This window comes from Propithecus coquereli, unplaced genomic scaffold, assembly GCF_000956105.1.
Source record: "Propithecus coquereli isolate 6110/MARCELLA unplaced genomic scaffold, Pcoq_1.0 Scaffold179, whole genome shotgun sequence".
Lineage (NCBI taxonomy): Eukaryota > Metazoa > Chordata > Mammalia > Primates > Indriidae > Propithecus > Propithecus coquereli.
In genome coordinates this window covers 2,150,411-2,165,360 of record NW_012142634.1, presented here as the reverse complement: position 1 = coordinate 2,165,360, position 14,950 = coordinate 2,150,411, and the positions used below count along the sequence as shown (strand labels likewise).

The window sequence follows — 14,950 nt, the reverse complement described above, 5'->3', positions numbered from 1 at the left end:
TATTTAGACAGAGTGATCTATAAGCTACCTTCCAGGGAGAGGGACACCACACTATGGGGACCTCCAGGACGGGACTGTTCTTTCATAACATGGCAGCAGGGGCTGAGGAGTGAGGCTGAGCTACAGCTGAGGGCGTGGCCCCGGCCAGCCCAGCACCCAGGAGTCAGCTGCCCCTTCCCGTCTGTCTCCGCAGCGTCCGTAAGACAAGCTAGGAGGGAATGTAGCTGGATAATTGACTCCTCCAGCTACGACTCTACCTGCAAATAAACACAGACGTCCAAGCCTCTCCCATTTTCTTTTGTTTATTGATTTTTTTCCAATCTTTCATTCATTCAACAAATATTTATTGAACACACACTGTGCGCCTGAGACACCAGGAACGTTGACGGGGCAGGTTCTCTACCTAGCCAGATGTTTTGGAACAACTTTGAGCCTATTTTTGTTGCTGTCTGAGAACATCAATATATGAAGGGAATACGTAAGCACACATGCGTGTGCACAAACACATGTACAATCACACACAGATAAGTGCGTGCGCGCGCACACACACACACACACACACACACACACACCCCTCTGCACCTCACAGCCTGTTTTCCTGGCAGTGGTTATTTTAGAAAAACAAATAGGCTGTCCAGAATTAAATTTAACATTTCCTTGCAGGAAAAACAAAAAATGTAAGCAAAGCTGTTGCCTTCACCCCTGGAGGAAAAGTCGTCATTTCGTTCCACTTAGCAGTCTGAGAAGTTCAGGAAAGCTATAAAAACTCATAATTGGAAAAGGTCCATTAGCAGGCAAATTTTTAACTTTTTAAAAGTACCTTTTTAATCAAAGTATAAAATACATACAGAAAAGTGCACAAACCTTAAATGAACAACTCAATGAATTTCCAAAAAGTGAACACACCAGTGTAACCAGAACCCAGACCAGGGTATGGGACATACCCAGCCCCCTAAAGAGGCTCATCTCAGTCACTACCCCACTCACCCGAAGGCAAAAAATATCCCAACTTGTTTTACTATCCATGCATCTGTCCTCTTTTGAACTTTATGTAAATAGAATCCTATAGGGTACATTTTTTGTCTGGCTTCTTTCACTCAACAGTATATCTGTAAAATCTGTTCATGTGGTTGCAGGTAGCAATAGCTTGTTCATTCTCATACAGTATTTTATTATATGATTACACCACAATTTATCTGTCTATTCTGATGTTGATGGACATTTTCGGCTACTAGGAATAGTGCTGCTATATACACCGTGTGCATGTCTTTTGGTACATGTAATTATGTGCTTCCATTGGGTAAAATCTAGGAGTAGAATTACTGTGTCATAGGGCATGAAGAAGTTCAACATTAGTAAATACTGCCAAACAGTTTCCAAAGTGGCTGTGCGAATTTATTCCCTAACCAGCAGTATATTAGTATTCTGATTTTTTCATATCCCTGCCAACCTTGGTATTTTCAATCTTTTACTTTTCCAATGGATGGATAGTGGGGCTAGTTTGCCTATTTTCTTTTAATTTACTTCTCCTTGCTGATGAGGTTGAGCATCTCCTTTTTTATTAACCATGTGTAATATTTGTTGTCTCTATTGTAAATGGTATCGTTTTGAAATTTTTATATTCTAATGTTGCTAGCATATAACACAACAGTTTTTGTATATTGACTTTGGATCCATATATTAATAGATTTCCTTGTTACTTTTAATAGTCAGTTGATTCTTTTGGATGTTTTTAATGTATAATCATGACATTTTAAGTATAATAATAGATTTATCTCTTCCTTTCCAAATCTCGACATCTTTCATTTATCTTTCTTGCCTTATTTAACTAAGGCAGGTGAACTTCCAGTATCGTGAATAGTGAGTCGGTAGAATCTCTAGTATCACCCTGAGTAGACGTGGTGATAATGAACATCTCTTTCTTGTGCCCATTCCCAAGGGAAAGGCTTTCAATAATTCCCCAACGTATGTATGATGTTCTCTGTGGGCTTCGTGTAGATACTCTGTCAGATTTGGGAAATTCTCTTCTATTCCTAGAGTTTTTAATTATGAGTGAATCTTTTTGACTCTTCTGTAATAAAACTTGGCCTAAAACATCAGCACATTGTACAGCCATACAAAAATATTTTTATATATTTATTCTATAAGCTTTCTTCTATTTTAAACATTTTTAAACTTTTTTTAGTTTTTATATTTTTTGTTAAAAATTAAGACACAAACACACACATTGGCCTAGGCCTGCACAGCAGTCAGAATCATCAATATCACTGTCTTCCACCTCCACATCTTGTCCCACTGGAAGGTCTTCGGGGCAATAACGGGTGTGGAGGCTTTTTACAGTTACCTTTTCTTTTAAATAAGTAGAAGGAATGCATTCTAAAATAACGATAAAAAGTGTAGTAAATACATAAGCTAGTAACAGTTGTTTGTTATCATAATCGAGTATCATGTACTGTATGGAATTGTATACGCTATACTTTTATACAACTGGCAGTGTGGTAGGTGTGTTTATACCAGCATACACACATGACATCACTGGGTGATAGGAATTTTTCAGCTCCATTATAATATCATGGGACCACCATAACGTATGTGGACCCTTGTTGGCCGAAACATTGTTATGTGGCACACGACTGTATTTGTAGAATGTTGTATGAATGAAAGCAGGGAGTATGTACTACTTTTGTCTAGATTCTCTCATTCAGCATAATCATTTTGAGATTCATCCATGTTTTTGCATGTCCCAATAGGTCTTTGGTTTATTGTTGAGCAATATTCCATTTATGGATTACCAACATTTGTTATTCTGTTCAGCTTTTGGTAGACATTTGAGTTGGTTTTAGATCAGTGCTATTATAAATAAAGTCACTATAAACATTCATGTATAAGTTTGTCAGAAGGGCAGAGACATGCTTCCCTTTCTTTTAGTTTTTGCCAACGTAATGCACACATAATGGTATCTTGTGATTTTTAACTTGTATTTCCCCAGTGACTACTGATGTCAGACGTATTTTCATATGCTCATTGGTTAATCATTTATCTTCTTTGGTGAAAAGTCTGTTCAAACCTCTCGCTCATTTTAAAAAATTGGGTTGTTTTATTATTAAATTGTAAGTATTCTTTATATGTGCTGGATACAAGTTCTTTATCAGATATATATTTCATAAATATTTTCGTAAGCATCTTTTGAATATTGGAAGTTTTAAATTTTGATAAAGTTCAGCTTATTGATTTTTTTCTTTTTAGTTCATGCCTTTTGTGTCCTGTTTGATAATCTTGCCAAAAGCCAGGATTACTAAGATTTTTCTTCTTTGTTTTCTCTGGGAGATTTACAGCTTTAGCTCTCACATTGACATTTGTGATTAATTTTGAGTTAAGTTTTGTACATGTGTGAGTTATGAGTTAAGAGTTAAGGTTCATGTTTTTTACATATAGATATTCATTTATTCCAGTGCCATGTGTTGAAAAGATTACTCCATTTTCCTTGAATTGCTTTTGTCAAAGATCACCCAACTATATATGTGTGTCTATTTCTAGACTCAATATCCTGTTCCTTTGAGCTATATGCCTATTTTATAGTAACACACTGTGTTTGTTGCTGTAGCTTTGTAGTAAGTCTTGAGATAAGGTAGTGTGAGTCCTCTAGCTTTGTTCTTCTTTGAAGTTATCTGGACTAGTCTAGTTCCTTTGCACTTTCATATTAATTTTAAAATCAGCTTGCAAATTTCTGTAGAAAAATCTTGTGGGATTTTAATAAGGATTGTTTTGATCCATAGGCAAATTTGCGGAGAATTTATATCTTAACAAGATAGAATCTCCTGACCCATAAATACGGTATATCTTTCCATCTATTTAAGTCCTTTTTTATTTCTAGGTATTACACATAATTTAGAAAATTTATCTCTAAGTCATTCATATTTTGGCACTATTATACAGGGGATTATTTTAATTTTAATTTCTGATTGTTCTTTGCTAACATATAGAAATACAATTGATTTTTGTACATTGACTCTGTATTCTGCAAACTTACTAAACTCACTTATAGTTCTAGTAGCTTTTTTGTAGATTCCTTAGGTTTTTCTACATAGACAATCATATCACCTATAAATTAAGAGTTTTACTTCTTCCTTTTTAATCTGTATGCCTTTTTTTTCCATGCCTTCTTACACTGACTAGAACATCCAGTACAGTGTTGTATAGAGGTGGTGTGAGTGGACATTCTTGCCTTGTTCTAGATTATAGGGAGAAAAGAATTCAAACTTTCACCTTAGAATTCAAATATTTCACCTTAACTCTGAAAACTACTCTGTACTGAATGTCAAATACATGCTGCGAGAAGGAATGTAGCCACTTTCTGGTCAGCTGTTTGGTGTCACATGGAAGCAAGCACAGAGTTTGCAAGGCCATAGCGTGTCCTCGGGGGTGATAGCTTGCAAGAAGTGCACAGAGCATGGGATGGCTGCAGCCTGCTAGGCATGAATTTGGCCTTGATTTGCAACTTTCTCCCTCAAGCCTTAGGGATGACTGTGTGTTATTAATACATTTCAGATGGAACTCTCTTCTCAGGGCCCTGAGATGGGAGATGACTCTCCAGTTGCTTTGGATATGCTCAGACTCAGACTGGAAACTAGTCCCCTGCTGCTTCTTAATCCCAAGTGTCCTTTCCTGGGTAACTGGGACAGGGCTGGATCTGAGTGATCTCTGGAAGGGTGGAGAATCCAACTCATGGTCAGGTGAAATTGGTCACAATAATTAGAAGCAGAAAAGGTATTCCCACCTCCAAAAACCCTTTCTCTGGAGAACAGTGTAGAGCTTTTCTTAGGATCATACAAGTTGGGATAAATGGCAATTTAGAAGCTATAGGACAACAGAATGTGTTCGGTTTGTGTCGGTTCTTGAATGGCTCACTTTATTGAATCAAAGGATGTTGATGCTGGAAGGTCGCTTAGAGATCGGCTGGCCCTGCCCTGTCATTTTTTTGAGTCAACTGATCCCCAGGAAGGGTAAGGAGCTTGCTCAGACTCCTTTTGCAAGTCGGTGGTGGTGCTAGGGTTGGCCTGGGTCTTCCAGGTCTTCTGACACTTTGAGATCTCCGGGCTGAGGGAAAATCATAACAGATCTGCAATTCTTGTCTTCATATGATTTATTAATAACTAAATGGGTTCCTCTCAGACACTGCAAGGGTGGATTCTGGCAATGGGCTCACAACCTCACCAGAAGGAGCTCATTGAAAGCAGCCAGGAAAGCCAATTCCCACATGATTCCAACTTCTAGATTCCCCTGACCTCTCTAGCTGAGTCTCCTCTTTCCCGGGCCCTACCTCAACCCGATCCAGCCTTAATGGGGCTGGCCAAGGACACCTCCAGGAAGCCTTCCCTGATCTCACCTGCACACTGGATGGATTCTTTCTCTGAGCAACTCTCTGCAGAGGGAACAAGAACTGTGCTGGCCGTGTGGGTGTGCACTGGCTTGACAAACCCAACAGCACCGTCGCCCACACACCACGCCCAGGGGAACCACTGAGGGGAACCCCCTCCCAGGAGAGCCACCCAGCTGTGCCCTGTACCCTGGGTTCCCTGAGCCCACTGGCTTCTCGAGGGAAGTGCTCTGTGATGCTGCGTCCCTGGGGTGGGTGGAGGCCACGTGCCTCTTGCGATACATGAATGGCATTTGCGGATGCAGCCGCGGAGTCTGCGTGAGCCTGGGCACCCCTGGTGCGACAGCGCAGATCTCTTTACCAGAATATTCATTTTGAAATGTCTCATGTGTCATGGACATTAGGGCCATTGAATTGTCCTCACTTAGCGTTACCCTGCCAAGCCGTGTGCAGGGAGGTTGGTGTGTTCTGGGACCAGAGGTTCTCGTTACCTGATGTTCATGCTTCTCGCCTTGTCTGCGCCTTCTCTTGCTCTGACAAGCGCTGCCTCTGCTCCCTTCCCCTTGGCTCCCTGGAACCTGAAGCTCCCTTGCTCTCAAGGTCCTTGAAGATTATTCCCAGTCCTTACAACTTTCCACTTCCACCACATTGCTTCTAGGCTTTCCAGACATACTGAGAAGCACCAAACACACCTTCAATAATGAGCACAGAGAAACGGAAGGAGCTCGGAGTCTGGATGTAGCAGGTCCTGAAAAAGGGCAGCTTTGGCTGTCGTTACACAGGGTTCTAATGAAGCCTTTCCAGTTTTGCCTTTGGGCAAGGGCCAGGACCATCTGGACAGTGAATGACATTGAACTAGGTCCCAACAAATGGCTGAGAGGACTTCGCCTGACAAATGGTCACGGCAGCAGCAGACAGGACCGTGTACATGGGCATAAGGGCATGGGCATGGAATAGCCCGTGTGTGCCCGCAAGTGTGTATGAGCACGTGCACCAGGGCTGGCCCTACTGGCATTCCTAGAAGATAAATGGTGGGCGAATGGAGGGACAGGATGGCGGGATTGCAGCTAGAGAGTTGGCAGGGACCAGATGATTCATGCGATCAATTCACCTAACATGTTGCAAGCTGAGTGCCAGGCGCGGTAAGAGGCGGGGAGCATGCAACAGCGAACAAAGCAAACATAAATCCCGTCTTCACAGAGCTTGCAGTCTAGGAAGCAGAAACAGACAGTAAGTTAGGTGTGTGTCAGGAGGGGTCAGCCTGCTGTCTGAGCCCCGGTCCTACCATCTGCTGCCCGTAGACCTCGGGCAAGCTCCTGACCACCGCGCCGGGAGGCAACAGCACGTGCTTTGCAGGACTGACGTGCAGTCAGCTCTGACTTGGAGGAAAGGCCCAGGGCGGCATTGGCAGGAGGGGCTGCGAGGTGGTGGCATTTGGCAGGTGGTGGTGTGGTCATGGCAGCAGGAACTGTTTTTTCATTCACCACACTTTGGTTCTTTGATGTCAGAAGGTGCCACGTTGTCTACACTGAGTTACATTTTGAAAAAAAGCCACTCTCTCCCTTCTCATTGTGAGTTATTGCTCCCAAATGTGTATTTTTTCAAACTTTATCTTAAAATTTATTATTTCAAATATTTCTCCAGTAAGCTAAGTAATTTTTAACCCTAATTCTTTTTTTATCATAGTAGAATATACATAACGTAAAATTTACCGTTTTAACCATTCGTATGTATCCAGTTCGGTGGCATTAAGTACCTTCACGTTGTTGTGCAACCGTCTCCAGAACTTTCTCAGCTTCCCAGACTGAAATGCTGTACCTATGAAATGACAACTCCCATCCCCCGCCCCCGGCCCCTGGCAGCCACCCCTGTGCCTTGTGTCTGTGTGAACCTGACCGCATGAGGTGCCTCAGAGAGTGGAGTCGTACGGCGTTTGTCCTTCTGTGCCGGGCTCATTTCACTGAGCGCAATATTGCAAGTCCATCCCTGTCATAGGACGTGCGTGTTTTAAGGCTGAAACCTGAAGTGCTGGAGCTGTCAGGTCTGCGGCTCTTACACTGGCGGGAAGGGTAAAGGACTCCAGCAGGTGACAAGGCAGAGGAAGTGAGAAAGTCGTGGCTCTCAGGGTCTGTAATGTTACAACCTGCACCAGTCAGAGGGCGACTTGTTTGCAGGCACTGTCTTTCGGAGGTCGAAGGGTGATTGAGGCAGGGCCCAGAGCCAACCTGGGTGTGTCCTTCAGCCTCAAGGACCTGTGACTGTCTTGCTTAGAGGGGTCATGCCCCAGGGTTTCTCAAGGAAATTTAAAAGGCAGAGACCAGGGCCTGAAGTGGTCCCAGAAAGGTAGTGCTAAACTCCAAGAAGCCTTTGCACAGACAGAGCCCAGCACCGTGGAAGCCACGCCAGTCTTGGGTCCCACCAACACAGCCGTGCAGAGACGTCCCCAGACGTTGCAGCCTGCTTGCTCCCGTATCACATGACATCGGGCGAATGCGTTCACCACTGGCCAGAGAGTAGCGGGTGCCGCCACACCACACAGCGAGGGGGGCCGAGTGAGATGGAAAAGGTGCCGGGTCTGGGCAGTGTGTAGAATGCCGGCGCCGTGACAAGGGACCCCGCTAGGCTCGAGGAGCAGGTTATACAATTGGATCCAGGGAACGGACCCCACCCCTCAGATCCTTTGAGATTTTAGAAAATCAGAAGCTGAGGACACCATTTTCTTTCTTTGAGGTGGCCCGTGACTTGGGTGATTTAGGGGTGGCAGTGACGATGAATGCCACCAAGAACAACTCCCTGCACTTAACCCACTTGAGTCCCGGTCACTTTTCCTGGGACGGGAGGATAACGGTGGTTCTCACGAGGCGTTGAGGACTTGTTGGGCCCAGAAGCTGTGCCACATGCCTCCAAGTACTGCCACCTCTGCCCTTCCCATGTCCCTTAGGACACATCTGTAGCTACTGCTCCCATTTGGTAGAGAAGGAGAGTGAAGCTCAGAGAGGCCGGGCCACCTGACCGATGGCTGGCTGGGCCGAGACGGGACCCTGGTCCATCTGCCCCCAGGCCTAGTGTGATCGGGCAACGAGCTGACCCGTGGCCCCTCCGAGTGAGCCACAGCAGTGGGCATCATCGCCACTTGCAACCACCTGTCTCAACAAAGTCATTTCCAAGTCCTCTGGGAGAGGAGGGTTGTCCAGAGAGGTCCAGATGAGTGGCCTTCGGGCCTCAGTGCCTCTCAGAGGGAGGCTCAGGGCTTGGTCCCTCTCACTACCCAGAAGCATTCACACTCCAAGCAGACAGAAGCGGTGCCTTGTGGTTTCTGGGCAGAGGGCGCTGCTTTCCTCTAGGCCTGGCCTTTCCTTCTGTGGCTGACTCTGACTGTATCCGAGGGGCAGCTCCAGCAGCTGCTCACTGCTCAGGGGCAGCACCAGGCCGTAGGGGCCCTTGTCACAGGTACTGGCTCATTCCCAGGGCACCAGGCTAGGCTGGGGAGGACAGGACGGTGTCAGCTTGGCCTCTTCTCCCTCATCGACACCTGCTGCCCAGCCGTGATGCTGCCTCAGCTGTTCCTCTGTTAAATAGTGAAGGAGAGGCAGAGAGGAGGGGCATCCAGACCAGCCCAAGGAAAGGAAGCAAGCGAGGGCTGCTTGTCCCACTAAGACGTCTGTGTCCCTAGGGCCCTGCACAGCACCCACTAGCCCTGGCCCCACTTGCCCTGGGTAGTGGAGGGCTGGTTCCGGATCAGTAGCCCTGCACTCCTGGAGTATCGACCTGGCCTTATGGATGCCTGCTGTGTCCAGCTCCAGAGACAGACATGTGGCAGGTGCCCATAAATAATCCTTGCATTGGATCAGACTCATTTGCCTTTGCACCTGTCTCCCATCCCCCAGCTCCTCAGCACCCCTGGAGCTGGGGACCACTGGTCCATGGAGAGGGGTCGGGCAGCCCCAGGAATTCCCAGATCTTATGAAAACAAGTGGTTCCGGGAAGGCTGGCGGGCATTTCCGACAGAGGCGGGACACGGGGCCAATGCTGCACCAGTCCAGCTGGGACAGGGTGTGACTTGGACATCACTCTTGATTCACAGAAAAATAATCTAAAAGCACCCTTGGCTGGAGTGACTGCATTTTCAAAGAGACTTGGGAAAATCATCCCCATTGTCCTCATTTGTGAAAATTATTTCTAAACAAGGGCGGGGGTGCCTGTCTGTGCATGTGTGTGTCCTCAAGGAAAACCTCATCTTCCCAAGCCAGCCCAGACCTCCAGCCCTGGGGGGAAGCTAACTGGAGTTTAGCATTAACACTGACTGCAGCAGAACTGATGGTGAAACCAGCTGCTAAGACTGGTTACCCCCACATCTGCTCTTTGCTTCTTTTTAATTCCAGCACAAAGCACTTTTCAAGTGTCTGGTACGGGCACTTACTGGAAGGTTCGTGCCCTGACTGAGCCTCTCTTTCCCATCTGTAAAATCTGAAGCCGACCACACTTGCCCTGTCTGCCCCACGGGGAGTCTGTGGGACTCAAGTGTGAAAATGTACATCGACGTCCTTCATAAAGTAACATGTATTACCATCTCACTTAACACATATCGTTGGGTACCTACTGTATGCACAGCTCAGGGGTAGACGCTGAGGGGATATAACCATTTGTCCCCAGTACAGTCTCTAGGGTTAGACTTCACAAAGGGCATCGCCGCCACCCCTGCTTCCACACCCCTCACTATCCGGAGAGAACCAGGCTCCGTCTCCCCCTGGCTGGGGAAACCACTAGTCTCTATGGCGTGGCTTTCACTAGCCCAGGCTAATTGCACAGAGGAGTTTTCTGAAGGCCTTTTATTTTTCTTTGTGCCCCTGCTAAGCTTTTCCAAGAACTGTTGCTTCCTGGACCAGAATATAGGACAGAGATGGATGCCGCTCTTCCTTTGCTTGCATCTGCACGGCATCACCAGAGGTAAGTCCCAGCCCCTGTGGGCGCCTCCCCCAGAAAGCCATTGGGGTTTGCCCCACCACTCAGCCACCATGGGGACAGCCCCACCAGATGTTTCTAAAGGAATCAGCTGAGATCCGGTATTGTCAGCTTCCAAGCTGTGTGGGTTTGGGGAAGTCATCTAACTGCTGGGTCTTAGTTGCCTTGTCTGTAGAATGAGGGAAATCAGAGATTCCGTGAAACACGACAATGAGAAGGGGCTTATGTACGGTGGAGCAGGACACGCTGCCAAGGGCAGTTTATTGGCATCCGATGTGTGCGCTGCCTCTCAGCCTGGGATTCACTCCTAGGCCTCTTGCTTGGCAGTGCCCCAGACCCAGGCTTGTGCCCCTCAACCTCGTGCTCTGGGCACAGGGGAGGGCAACTGTCACTTGGAAAGAGGAGGGAAATATTGGGCAGTCCAGGAGGCCACCTGGTGTGATCTTTGCACCTGGAGGGACCTCTGAGAACTTTCTCAAAGCCATTTCAGCTATCCAGATATAAAGTGGCTCTAGAACTCGGGTAGTTTTGTCCAAGTTGCTTCTAGACAGTCCAAAAGCACTGAATATCTGATCTCAAACCTCCCTTTCCAGGCAGGATTTCAGCCAGGGGGCTGGGAACACATGGCTCAGGGGAGGAAGTTACTTATGCATAACTTACGGATGGATGCCCAGGGCCCTGGGAAGGGCGACCTAGAAAAAAGTATGGGAAGAAAAATAAAAACAGAAACAACTTTTAATTGGACCACTGTGCAGCCTAAATATCTTCTTCTTTTTTTCTTTGTGATTTTTTTTTTTTTGGTAATATTGTAAGAACCAAAATATCTTTGAAGAGTATGGTTGATTGGTCTAAGCTGAACTTTGAGGGCCACTGATGGCTTCTCCTTCAGCGATAGTTCCAAGGTACCCTCCAGAGTTCACTGGGCAGTGATATCTGCTTGCAGGATTGTTGGGAATATATTTCACTCAAAATAATATAAACTAAACGTATGTTGAAACATTAATATGTAGTACAGAAAGTTTCCTACTGAAGTTGAAACGGCCATCCAATTTGGAGTGAATTCATTCATTCCTTTGGAAGTTTATTTGTATAAGTTTTTTAAAAAGAGTTAATTTGGACGACAAAAATAATTGACTGTGAACACAACCACAGTGAATCTGAGATGTTTTATTCCCATTTTATCAACCAAACCTTAAATGAGACCACCCACCTTTTTTCCTTCCCTCAGCATTTGACTTCTTTTTTCTTTCTGTAAATGAGACTTTAGAAGTTCTGTTATGAATAAATAAATGTACAAATGTTCCCTCTGTGTTTCTTCCAAGGCAAAGATCTGGAGCAGTTAAGGCGCCTTAACTTTTTCCCGGAGTCATGGCTGGTCCGGGTTGCAGCCAGCCATTACCATGCAGTAAGTCACTGGCTCAGCAAGGAAACAATTATCAAAATTTATTGCCTCTCTGACTTTGCCTTTTCTGGAGATGTGTTTCACATTTGAAACCTCTGGGCCTTTGAGGTCAGGACATATCTGGATCCTCCTCCTGGGGAAGGAGGGAGGAGACCCAGCCTTGGAATCGGAGTGCTTCAAGCATCTGCCACGTTGATCTGGGGGGTTCCATGGGGTACAATGGCACTGGTCACAAGGGCCCCCAAACCAAGTCCCCTGACAGACCCAAATGTAATGTGTGCTTCCTGTTGAAAATTTTCAAAATGCAGAGAAATCGAAAGAAAGAAAAGAAATACCCTCAGACCCATCACCCGAATACAACCACTGTTAACATCTCATATTTACTGCCTTCCAATCTTTACATATATTATATAATGCACTCAATTAAATGTGCTTCCTAACACCATTTTTAATGGCTTCAAACTCTTCCACCAAGAGGATGCTAGTTTGTCATTCTTTTACTGTGGAAAATGTGTAGTATTTCTAATTGTTTACTATTAATATTATAAATGACAATATGGTGAACATATTTTCACCTAATGGTTTATTTTATTATACTTCGAATTATTTTTTAATAGGATATTCTCAAGAGTAGAAATGCTGGCACAAGAAGGAATGTGCCTTTTTGTTCTGATACACATTGAGACCAAATTACTCTTCCCCCAGTAATAAATGAGCGTGCCTCACTTTGCACATCCTCAGCAATGGAGAGCATTTTAATTTCAAATCACTTTTGTTAATTGAGAAGGGAACAATGACATCTCATTTTTTAATATGCATTTCCTTTATTCTCATTAAATATGAATATTTTTCCATGCACTATTTCCCCCTTTGTGAATTGTCTGTGCAACCTGTTGTACTTCTGTGTTTCCAATCTTGCATTTTTGGAGATGAAGTGGGGCAGTGTGTGAGTTCTGAAGATGTATGAGTCACTGGTTAAAATTCAGTCCAGCTCAACAAATACCTATTGTAATGTGCAAACCACAGTCTCAGTCCTCCCCACCCAGTAGAAAATGACTCCACGGAAGCTGCCGCTCTGGGTCATCACTCAGAACTGTGCTCTAACAGAGTGGCGGAGGGGTGACAGAGAGAGGGGACAGTGTCTGTGCTGAAACCTCAGGAAGCCCCCTACCTCCCTCTCTGCTCTCTGACCCTGCGTACCTCCTTCCTTTCCCCCTGCTGCCATCCTCCCAAAATCTGCTCCCTTTCCTCTCCTGCCTTCACCTTGGGGCCTTTTCTTTTTCTCCTCTTGGCATCCTCTGAAAGCTCTGAGCACAGTACCTGGCACAGAGCAGGTTTTCAGTGAACACCTGTGGACTGCAGGAATGGCTGCATGTAGAGTCTAGAGGCAGAATTCTCTTTTGAGCACCGTGGGAGGTGTGGGGATCAAGGAACGGCCGTGAAGACGATGAGAGGCCCTTGTGTCCAGTGGATCAGGCTGCCAGTGAATTGTGTGTGTTTCCCTTACAGTTGGAGAACGGGGGTGACATGGTCCACCTGAAAGATCTTAACACCCATGCTGTGAGATTCGGGCTGCTCTTCAAGCAGGTACCAAACACTGGACCTGAACAATGGGAAGAACCGTTCCTCTTGTGCTTGGTTAAGGACCTCTGTAGAGCGGCCCATGGTCACTTTCTGACCTCTGGTGGGAAGGTCAGGGGAGGAGAGGGTGTCGTGGGAGTCTCTCCCGGATGCTCACCAGCTCCTAGCAAACAGAATCCACAAGAAGGGGCCTGGGACCTGCTATTCAGTAATCTGATGTGCATCCCAAATTTCCCCACTAAGGTGACCAACTGTCCTGGTTTTCCCGGCATGGAGGAGTTTCCCTGGGATGCGGGACTATTGGCTATAAAACCAGGGACGGCCTATGCAACCTGGGGTGGGTGGTCATTCCCATTGCCCACAAACATCAACAGCCACCAACTGGCTCATCAAGAGACTCCCTGCCAAGTCCATGTTTAAGGTTGCCGGGGTGAACCATTCTGGGCAGTTATTAATATTTTAATGGATCCCAGAATCAAACCATGGTGGGTCAAGGAGCTTGATTGCAAGACATCTTGGTGCCCAGTCATCAGAGGGATGTCTGGGGTTGGTGGCTGTGCTCTATCTTGGGTTCCCTGTGATAGGCACAATTCCCCAAGAAATCACTGCTCCCCTTTGATTCTTTAAAGGCACACCGGTAGAGATCTCAAAAGAGTTCATGTTTCAGGGACTCAGGGCCTGAATCTATCATCAGAGAGTCCCTGTGGGTCAGGCCTAGGTGGGCTGGCCCAGCTTCTTGGTTGCAGAGACGTGTCCAAGTAGGCAGATGTAGACCGCGGGGGCCAGGACTTCTGCAAGTACCATGAGTATAAAGTATCTCTTAGGCCCATTAGATTAGAACCAAATGCTTTGTTTCAAAGGTCTGCAGACCACAGGTCATCTGAGAACATACCTAACCCATTCTTTTCCTCACTAAGGAACATGCAGAGTAAATAATATTGTCACTGCTCAGTAACTACTACCAACTGTACTAAGAACTTATGCTGACTGTACTAACTGTGAACAGCAGTTATTACTGCTAAGCATTTGTGGAGTCAATGCAGTTTGGCTTTTCCTATGCCTCCTAGGCTAATATTGCTGCTATAGTTTCCCTTTTAAATCAGCCTCCAAATGAGTGACTGTTGTTGTTGCCATGATTTATTTCACTGTGTCCTCTTGACCTTGAATATTAAAGATTTTTTCTCCCTTCACTTTGTTGTTTCTCTTTCCCAATTTAGGAGCATACAACTCATTCAGAAACAATTGCTATGTATGGATTCTTCTTTGAGATAAAGGGAATCAAACGTGATTCTACCTCTTACAGTTTTTACATGCAGGTAAGGACAGCCCAAGTGAAAGATATGTCTCAGAAACAGTCTTTTAGATTCAGAATCAATTCATATTGCATTCATAATTGATTAATCATTAATTAACGATTAAATATGAACCATACTGCAAGTGCTAATCATGCTTAGATACATGATGCCATTTGATTTTTGGAACAACCTCAGAAGGTGGGTACTGTTAGCCCAGTTAGCAGATGAGGATTTCAAAACTGAGTGTCTTCATCTTCACGTAGCCTCTATTGGGAAAGGCAGGGTTAAATTCTAGTCTTTTGTCTCCACATGTGGGGCTCAGCTCATCTTCAT

At 45.5% G+C, this 14,950-nt stretch overlaps 1 protein-coding gene across 1 annotated transcript in view; it reads left to right on the top strand.

The window, feature by feature from the left end:
* Positions 1-14,950, top strand: part of BTBD16 (BTB (POZ) domain containing 16) — an 82,314-nt gene that overhangs the window by 30,858 nt on the left and 36,506 nt on the right. Inside the window, exons 10-13 of the mRNA XM_012642379.1 lie at positions 10,233-10,324; positions 11,662-11,744; positions 13,251-13,328; positions 14,540-14,638. Of these exons, the coding sequence (XP_012497833.1) occupies positions 10,233-10,324; positions 11,662-11,744; positions 13,251-13,328; positions 14,540-14,638 (352 nt within the window). The remainder of the gene's footprint in view (positions 1-10,232; positions 10,325-11,661; positions 11,745-13,250; positions 13,329-14,539; positions 14,639-14,950) is intronic.